Source organism: Vigna unguiculata, chromosome 6, assembly GCF_037176805.1.
Source record: "Vigna unguiculata cultivar grain cowpea cultivar isolate G323 ecotype 2 chromosome 6, ASM3717680v1, whole genome shotgun sequence".
In the NCBI taxonomy this organism is placed as follows: Eukaryota; Viridiplantae; Streptophyta; class Magnoliopsida; order Fabales; family Fabaceae; genus Vigna; species Vigna unguiculata.
Window position 1 is genome coordinate 15,843,017 of NC_140797.1, and position 9,600 is coordinate 15,852,616.

Consider the following 9,600-nt stretch of genomic DNA (forward strand, 5'->3'; position numbering starts at 1 on the left):
TAGAGTGCTTTGTAGTCCTTTGTAGTGTGGACATGATTGCGGTGGTAGTGGCAATATTTGGTCATATCAGCATTGGGGGGAATGGTCGTCTTACGTGGTGGCGGGATGAGGTCAGCTTGTAAGGCCTCATCAAGGAGGCAGGATCTGGGGACATTAAGGAGAGCATATCTAGTAAAGCGGGGTTGGCGGGGCTCTCGTAGTTTGGGATCAGGATGGAGGGGGTGGGGTGGGGTTGGCAGTGGTGGCTGCATAGTCATTGCAGAAATTGGTGTGAAGGGTCTGCATTTCCTCCATGCGAACATAGTCGGCAGCACGCAACTTGAGCTCGTGCATAAAGGCAGGTGGGTGGAGGTAGACATTGTTGGCGAAGGGGCCGGGTTGGAGGGTAAGGGCCATACATTGGAGGATCATTTCCTGGTTAAGGTGTGGGGTCCGAAGGGCTGCCTTACTGAAATCATCGATAAATGCCCTGAGCGGCTCACCTTGTTCTTTCCTGATGCCTAGGAGGGAGATTGTAGTAATTTGATGTGGGCGGCTACCAGCGAAATGGGTTGAGAACATGTGTGAGAGGGTTAATCCTCGTCGGGCCCAAAAAATAAAAAAAATAGTTTTGTTTTTTGTACATTCTTTTATGCTAATTTTGGGAAAACATAAATATTTTGAAAAACCACAAAACTTTTGCACATTTAATTAAAGGTACCGTCTTAGGACGGGCGTTATGGGGTGCTAATACCTTCCCCACGCGTAACCGACTCCCGGACCCAAATTCTGGTTTTTCGCAGACCTTGTTTTTTTATGGTTTTCCATAGTTTCCTATAATAACTATGGTGGCGACTCCAAACTATGTTTTTACAAATTCTATTTTTTTGGTTCGTCGTCCCGTCGCGATTTCGGTTGCGACACCTACAATAGAGTAGTTCATAGGCCTACTAAAATCTCTCCATTTGCAGTTGTTTATGGCTTTAATCCTCTCACTCCCATGGACTTGCTACCACTTCCTACATATTTTGATTTTATTCATAAAGAAGAGGTGGCAAAATCTGATTTTGTTAAAAAAATGCATGAAAAGATTAAAAGCCAAATCTAGCAACAAACAGAGAGGTATGCTAAGTACAACAATAAGGGGAAATGGGAAATGATTTGTGAAGAAGGGGATTGGGTGTGGCTACACCTTAGAAAAGATAGATTTCCTAAGCAAAGGAAGTCTAAACTTAGTCCTCAAGGTGATGGTCCCTTTAAAGTGTTGAAAAGAGTAAATGATAATGCGTATAGGCTAGAGTAGCTTGGAAGCTATGATGTGCATGCCACCTTTAATGTTGTTGACTTAATACCTTTTACAGGTGGTATAGATGATGAGGCAGAGACTACAGATTTGAGGACAAATCCTTCTCAAGAGGGAGGGGACGATGAGCCATGGCTAGGAGAATACAAGAGGAATGGGCCTTAAATATGCATGCAAGGCCCAAGATGAACTTCACATGGGCCAAGGTAGATGCGAAGACCTAGCCTAGGACATTTTGCTTGTAAATACTAGATTATGATTTTATTTTGGGCTTTGTATTTTGGGCCCAGTAGAATAGGGTTTTCTTTGGTCCATGTATTAGGCCTTAGAGGAAATTGGGCTTTAGAAGTAATTTTGGACCAAAAAGGGGAATTGGGCCAAATGGGCCAAGAGTAGTGTGTCTACTCTAAAAAAGCCTAAAAGCTTCTCAAACTTGCTCTCCAAGGATGAGAGTTAGCTTCCCATGGCAAGACAAGTGTGACTTGCTTAGGTGGCAAGTCACACCTCCCACATGCTCCTTTTTGGCTTCAAAATTTAACTTTCTAGACTCCTTTTTCCCTCCACTTTTTGGAGACTCCTTGGTCTCATTTTAGCCTATAAATAGAAGGCTTAGGAGATGTATTTTTCATCTTGAAATTGAGTAATGAATTGCTGCCCAAATTTGTGCACAAATCTCTTTTGAGCTCACCTTAGAGTAAACTCTTCTCTAGTTTACTCTAGTCTTCTTCCTTAGGAGTTGGCCTCACCTCTCTTAAGAATCCTTTCACCTACACCAAACCAAACACCTTAAGCTTCTTTCCTTCATGCTTCCGCATCCAACACCATCCATGGAGCCTCCATTCTTCATGCAAGCTTCAATGGAGACAAGAAGAATCCATTAGCTATAGAAGCAATGGTGGTTGCTATGACGTAGCAAAGCACGACGATGATGCAACAGTTCGAAGCATCGATGCAGCGACAAGCAACGTTGCTTAACCAGCAACAACTTGTGATGCAGTAGATGAGGGCTACAAGGGTGGCTGCGGAGGATGTGATGAAGGATTGACCCCAACCAAGGATGGCGAGACATGCTTAAAAAGACTAAGCATGTTTAGAAAGGAAGTTCATTAATCCTTCATCCCTTTCATTTTTGTTTGTTATTTTTGATTCCCTAAGTTGACTTAGTTGAATCAACTTTAGTTGACTTGTTGACCTTGACTAGGTTTGACTTGTTGACTATAGTTGACTTGACTTAAGCCAACATGCTAATCTATGTTTATTTGCCTTGTAGGTTAATTAGGAGTAAGAAAGCAATGCTAGGTGGCACATGGTGATTGGGGAGCATAAATGATGTGGAGGAGAGAGTAAAGCAAAGGCATAAAGCATAAAGTAAAAGCATTGAAGCAAGTGTACCTATGTACCTTTGGTCTCCTTTGTTTTTAGCACACTTTGGCCACTTTTTGGAGACATATGAGACACATTCTTTGTCTCTTTTTGTTCTAGAACGAAATTAGTCTTGCACACACCATGGTTAGCTCTTTTGTCTCTTATTTTTTGTAACCTTATTTGACCTAGTTTCTAGAAGCTAGGGTTAGGTTTTTGTAGAGACATCCTTAGGTATCTTTTATTTGCTTAGAGGCCCTTAAACTCTTCTATATAAGGGGTTCTCCTAGACATGTAAAACGGTTGAAAATTTTGAAGTAAAAACACTATTGTGTCTGAACCATTTGTGAGAGTTTCCTCCCTAGGGAGTGAATACTTTTAAGCCTTATCTTGCATAGCAAGTGGCAGCACACATCCACTCATCTTCAAGGTTGCCATGGCTTCTAGCCTAACCTTGTAGTGACGTGCTTCTCACATTTTTACCATTCCTTTCCTTTCCATTTTATGTTTTCTTCTTCCTTTAATTGTTCTTGGTTTTCTATGGTTTATGTGCTATCTTAATATCAGGTGGGGATTTCACTTAGCTTTCTTAATCAACTCACACCATATTCAATAATCTTAAAAGAAAACAAGATAATCCTTCATCAAAGGCCAAAGTAATGGAGAAGATGAAGAATGAGGTAGAGGGTCAACGACCACAATAGCCTTAGAGGATTGGTAGACCATTTGGGTCCAAGCCTAGACATGATGAGCGGAAGAGACCATATGACAAACCTCACCATCAGCCTCAGGGATCTCGGGGTCTTCCTTCCCAGCAGGGTCAAGTGTAGTGCTACATATGTGGGGGCCCTCATTTGAGGAGTGCCTGCCTACGCATGGAAGGCTACCGCAGATGCAACAACTATGGCAAGGAAGGCCACTTTGGGAAGGACTGCCCCAACCTTGCAAGGGCAACAACACGCCATCTAGTGCAGACTCCCCACCAGCATCAACGGAGGGACAGAGGCAACAGGCTTCAGGCGACGGGCAGAGTGTATGCTATGTCAGGAGTAGAGGCAATTGGCTTAAGTAACTTTGTTATGGGTAGTTGCATGATAACTGGTACTTCTTGTTGTGTGTTGTATGATTCTGGAGTGACACACTTGTTTGTGTCAGATGCTTGTATGAAACGTTTGGGTCTGCCGGTGTGTGAGCTATAGTGTGAGCTGGTGGTGTCTACTCCGACGTCGGGTTTGGTCAGGACGTCGTCCTTGTGTGCTAGATGTCCAGTAGAGGTGGAAGGGCGTAGATACAAAGTGAATCTGATTTGCCTACCTCTACAGGAGTTGGAAGTAATCTTAGGGATGGCTTGGCTCTCTGCCAATCGAATTCTCATAGACTGTCGAGAGAAGAGGTTATTATTCCTAGTCTCGGAGGAGCCAAAATTGATATCCCCTCAGGGAGTTGCAAATGAGGTTCAGAGTGTCACGTAGTGTTTCGTAATCTTCGCCCGTATGGAGGTAGAGGAGAAGGAAAGAACATCGGTCATATCTGTCGTACATGACTTTGAAGACGTATTCCCAAATGAAGTACCAAGGTTGCCTCCCAATAGAGAGGTGGAGTTCTCTATTGATTTGGTACCAAGAATAGGTCCGGTATCGATGTCCCCATATCGCATGGCTCCGGCAGAGTTGGTGGAACTCAAGAAACAGATTGAGGAGCTGATGGAGAAACAGTTTATCCGACCCAGCACTTCGCTTTGGGGAGCGCTAGTGTTGTTAGTGAAGAAGAAAGATGGGAGTTTACGTCTATGTGTGGATTACAGCAGTTAAACAAAATGACGATCAAGAACAAGTATCCTCTTCCAAGAATTGATGACTTGATGGATCAACTACATGGGTTGTCGGTGTTCTCAAAGATTGATCCGTGGTCGAGATACCATCAGATTTTGGTAAAGGCTGATGATGTGCAGAAGATGGCCTTCCAGTTCCGGTATGGACACTATGAGTACGTGGTCATGCCTTTTGGTGTGACCAATGCTCCAGCAATGTTCATGGACTATATGAACAAGATTTTCATATCGTTCTTGGATAAGTTCGTTGTGGTCTTCATAGACAACATTCTCATCTAATCTAAGACCTAGGAGGAGCATGTTGAACATCTGAGATTGGTGCTTAGCGTCTTGAGGGAGAAGCAATTGTATGCCAAGATAGTGGTGCCCATGACACAACTCACTCGAAAATATCAACCCTTCACTTGGATGGATAAGTGTGAGGAGAGCTTTCAAGAGCTGAAGCGGAGACTGACTAGTGCTCTGATACTAGTGATCCCGGATGTGGGGAAGCCGTTTGAGGTCTATTGTGATGCATCCCATCTCGGACTTGGCTGGGTGTTAATGTAGGAAAAGAAGGTGGTGGCCTATGCCTCAAGCCAACTTAAGGTTCATGAGAAGAACTATCCCACCCATGACCTAGAGTTAGCAGCCATAGTGTTCGCTTTGAAGATCTGAAGGCATTATCTTTATGGTGCTTAGTTTCGTGTGTTCAGCGATCATAAGAGTCTCAAGTATCTGTTTGATCAGAAGGATCTGAACATGAGGCAGAGAAGATGGATGGAATTCCTGAAGGATTATGACTTCGAGCTCCTATATCACCCAAGGAAGGCGAATGTAGTGGCGGATGCCTTGAGTAGGAAGACTGTATATGCTGCACACCTTATGATTAAGGAGGTGGAACTATTGGAGAAGTTCAGGAACATAAGGCTACAGGTGGAGTTGGGGTCCAAGTCCATTAGGTGTAGTACTCTTACTATATCTAGTGACTTCTTGGACTCAATCAGAGAGAGGCAGTTATTGGACACCAGTCTGAACAGAGTCAGAGAACAACTTGGGTTGGATGAACTTAAGGATGTCCATGGCGAAGTTGGCTCAATTGTACATTAAGGAGATAGTAAGGCTACATGGAGTGCCTTCGAGCATAGTTTCCGACAGAGACCCACGGTTTACATCCCGATTTTGGCAAACCTTACAAGAGGCTTTAGGGACCAAGTTGACTATGAGCTTAGCCTACCATCCCTAGACCGATGGTCAGTCCGAGAGGACCACCCAGTCACTTGAGGACTTATTACATACATGTATATTGGATCACCTAGGAGCTTGGGATGAGGTGTTACCATTGATAGAGTTTACATACAACAACAACTTTCATGTGAGCATTGGCATGGCGCCATATGAGGCTTTATATGGCAGGAAGTGTAAGACTCCCCTACGTTGGTATCAAGATAGGGAAGCAGTACTAGTCAAACCAGAGTTATTAGAACAAACCACCGAGAAGGTGAGGATGGTGAGGAACAGAATGCAGGCTTCTCAGAGTAGACAAAAGGCTTACGCTGACCGTAGGAGGCGACCTTCAGAGCTTGCGGCTGGGGATCATGTGTTCTTGAGGGTGACCCGAACCACTGGCGTGGGAAAGGCTCTTCGCTCAAGGAAGCTCTCTCCTAAGTTCCTTGGCCCCTATCAGATCACGAGGAGGATTGGGCCTATGGCTTATGAGATAGCTTTACCCCCTTAGTTGGCAAACCTTCATCCGATGTTTAACGTGTCTCAGTTGAGGAAGTACGTGTTTGATCCGGCTCATGTGTTGGAAGTTGAAGATATACAGATCAGAGAGGATTTTACTGTGGAAGTACCCATCATCGCTTTAGAGGATAGCAAGGTTGAGGAACATAAAGGAAAGACAGTCAGCCTTGTCAAAGTCATTTGGGATCGGAGGACAGGTGACTCGACTTGGGAGTTAGAGGAGGACATGAGAAAATCACAACCACATCTTTTTGCTTGGTAAGTTTTCATTTTCGAGGTAGAAAATTTTCTTGTTGGGGAGAATTTAAGGCCCACTAAATTCTTTTTCTTTTCTGCCCAAAATTAAAAGGGTTGCGCTAATGTAATGGGACTAAGGGCGGGCCCAAGAGGGATTTAGACCCTAATCCGCCCTAATTCCATTCTCTCATTCACTTTCCAGAAAACACGTCTCCTTGCCTCCTTTGAGCAATCGCCACTCTCTACTATGGTTAGTCGTCAACCTTCCTCAACCTAGCTCAAGTCAAGTTTCCGCTCCACGTAAGTCACTCCTCAGCTCATGATTCCACTTTTTTGGACCTATTTCTGTTTTTACCGTTAGGGTTTGGTAATAACTCATTCCTTTTTCTATTTTATTATTCGTTTCAGCTCTTTGGCCATCCTTAGGACAGTCGTGCTCACTGTGTGCGTGTAGGAGTATTCCGCTAGCTTATTTTTCCAGGTATGGGAAGCTAGGGTTTGCTCCTTTCTTTTGTGTTGTGCTGCTTGTGCTGCTGTTTTATCATGTTAATGTGCTTGGTGTGCTGATGTGAACCTGTGTATGGTATTATTGAACCATTTGTGATCTGTTAAGTGTTTGTGCACGAGAGAATAATGGTGAGCACTAGTTTTCTCGCCCAAGTGAGTATATATTGCTAAACCATCAAGCCAATTTATATTTATTGCTAACTAACACAATTCAATCATTATACCACCATTCAACATACTCAAACATATTATTAAAACAATAATAATTAAATAACACATAATTGGCATACATATGACTCAAACCCAATTCCTCTCACAAAAACCACACACTCTCAACCACTTGAGCTAATACTTTTCCACATTATACCAATCAGAATTTATTAATTAAATAATTAATTAATTAAATCTCACGGTTCTTACAATCTTCCTCTCCCTTCAATCAACCTTGACGAAGAAAAAGGTGAAGGAAGATGAAAATTCCTCTATTTTTCAATCATCTCTGTTATGCAATGGTTTGAGGGTGATATCAAGATTACAATTATGTCCGCAATTTATTTTTCAGCTTAATTATGAAAATGATATAAAAATATGGCTTTTGAAATTATTTTTACAATAATAATTCATAACGAAAATTTTAAAATTGTTATAAAATAAGAATTAAAAAGTAATTATTAATTATAAATTTTTTATTACATTATTTTATTAATATTGTTTTAATGAAATATGTTATTTTAATTTATACATACTAATAATTGTTCTAAAACAAATCAAACATATATAATGATAATTTGTAATCATATTTAAAATAAAGGACAATTTGGTAATCTTGTTTTTTCTTGATTTAAATATAATTTTTAATCTATCACATCAATCAAATCACTCACAAATTTCAACAAAATTTACTCTAAATCCACTCACTTTCACATTTAATCCCCTTAGAGTGAACAAGACAAGCTTCATTATGAAAATGATGTAAAAATATGACTTTTAAAATTATTTTTACAAAAATAATTAATAACGAAAAAATGGAAATTGTTCTAAAATAAGTTGTAAAAATTAATTATTAATTATAAATTTTTTATTACATTATTTTATAAATATTTTTTTATTAAAATATGTTACTTTCATTTATACATTTTAATAATTTTCTAAGACAAATCAAACTTATATAATGATAATTTTTAATTATTTTTAAAATAAAGAACAATTTGGTAATCTTTTGTTTCCTTGATTTAAATATAATTTTTAATCTATCACATCCAGGAAATCACTCATAAACTTTAACAAACTTTACTCTAAATCCAACCACTTTTAGCTTTAGTCAACTAAAGTGAACAACACAAATTTCACACTGTAATCCACTTGATGTCATCATGTCTCTCTCCCTCCAATCAACCTTGATGGAGAGAAAAGGGAAGGAAGAGAGTAATTCCTCTATTTTTCAATTATCTCTCTAATGCAATGGTTTCAAGGTGAGATTAAGATTACAATTATGTCCGTAATTTATTTTTCAGCTTAATTATGAAAATGATATAAAAATATGATTTTTCAAATTATTTTTACAAAAATAATTAATAATAAAAATTTGAAAATTGTTCTAAAATAAGGTTTAAAAAGTAATTATTAATTATTTTTTTTAAATACATTATTTTATAAATATTATTTTAATAAAATATTTTATTTTCATTCATACATTTTAAAATAAAGGACAATTTGGTAATCTTATTTTTTCCCTTATTTAAATATAATTTTTAATCTATCACATCCATCAAATCACTCATAAATTTCAATAAAATTTACTCTAAATCCACTCAATTTCAGCTTTAATCTCCTTAAAGTGAACAAGACAAGCTTCACATCCACTTGAATTCATCCTCTCCCTCCCCCTCCAATCAACGTTGAGGGAGACAGATAGGAAGGAAGAGGGAAATTCCTCTATTTTTCAATCACCTTTGTTATGCAATGATTTGAGGTTGATATAAACATTACCATTTCTTCTTAATTTATTTTTCAACTTCATTATGAAAATGAAGTAAAAATATGACTTTTGAAATTATTTTTACAAAAATAATTAATAACGAAAATTTGAAATTTGTTCTAAAATAAGGCATAAAAAGTAATTATTAATTAAAATTTTTTTTCGTTATTTTATAAATATTTTTTTATTAAAATATGTTACTTTCATTTATAAATTTTAATATTTTTTCTACCACAAATTAAACTTATATAATGATATTTTTTAATTATTTTAAAAATAAAGGACGATTTGGTAATCTTGTTTTTCCTTGATTTAAATATAATTTTTAATCTATCACATCCAAAAAATCACTCATAAACTTTAACAAACTTTACTCTAAATCAACCCACTTTCACCTTTAATCCACTTAAAGTGAACAACACAAACTACACACTGTAATCCACTTCATGTCATCCTCTCCCTCTCCCACCAACCAACCTTGAGGGATAAAGAGAAGAATGAAGAGGGAAATTCTTCTATTTTTAAATCATATATGTTATGTCTTGGTTTGAGGGTGATATCAATATTAGAATTATGTCTGCAATTTATTTTTCAGTTTAATTATGAAAATGATGTAAAAATATGACTTTTAAAATTATTTTTACAAAAATAATTAATAACGTAAAAATGAAAATTGTT

At 38.4% G+C, this 9,600-nt stretch overlaps 2 protein-coding genes across 2 annotated transcripts; both read left to right on the forward strand.

Moving 5' to 3' along the window:
• Nucleotides 1-3,519: 3,519 nt before the first annotated feature.
• Nucleotides 3,520-4,116, forward strand: LOC146885572 (uncharacterized). The gene is made up of 2 exons (XM_085674998.1): nt 3,520-3,828; nt 3,967-4,116. The coding sequence occupies exons 1-2, from the start codon at nt 3,520-3,522 to the stop codon at nt 4,114-4,116; spliced, it is 459 nt and encodes a 152-aa protein (XP_085531124.1).
• Nucleotides 4,117-5,841: 1,725 nt separating this feature from the next.
• LOC146885573 (uncharacterized) lies at nt 5,842-7,009 on the forward strand. The gene is made up of 3 exons (XM_085674999.1): nt 5,842-6,093; nt 6,229-6,458; nt 6,919-7,009. The coding sequence occupies exons 1-3, from the start codon at nt 5,842-5,844 to the stop codon at nt 7,007-7,009; spliced, it is 573 nt and encodes a 190-aa protein (XP_085531125.1).
• The last annotated feature ends 2,591 nt before the right edge of the window (nt 7,010-9,600 follow it).

What these genes read in the sequence shown, in the direction of transcription:
- LOC146885573 (XM_085674999.1), top strand. Translation starts at nt 5,842, where the DNA reads ATGGCGCCATATGAGGCTTTATATGGCAGGAAGTGTAAGACTCCCCTA. An exon ending in GAACCACTGGCGTGGGAAAG is followed by an intron (nt 6,094 to 6,228) that starts GCTCTTCGCTCA and finishes AACGTGTCTCAG; the next exon opens with TTGAGGAAGTACGTGTTTGA. An exon ending in CAACCACATCTTTTTGCTTG is followed by an intron (nt 6,459 to 6,918) that starts GTAAGTTTTCAT and finishes TTATTTTTCCAG; the next exon opens with GTATGGGAAGCTAGGGTTTG.
- LOC146885572 (XM_085674998.1), top strand. Translation starts at nt 3,520, where the DNA reads ATGGAAGGCTACCGCAGATGCAACAACTATGGCAAGGAAGGCCACTTT. An exon ending in TGAAACGTTTGGGTCTGCCG is followed by an intron (nt 3,829 to 3,966) that starts GTGTGTGAGCTA and finishes CTACCTCTACAG; the next exon opens with GAGTTGGAAGTAATCTTAGG.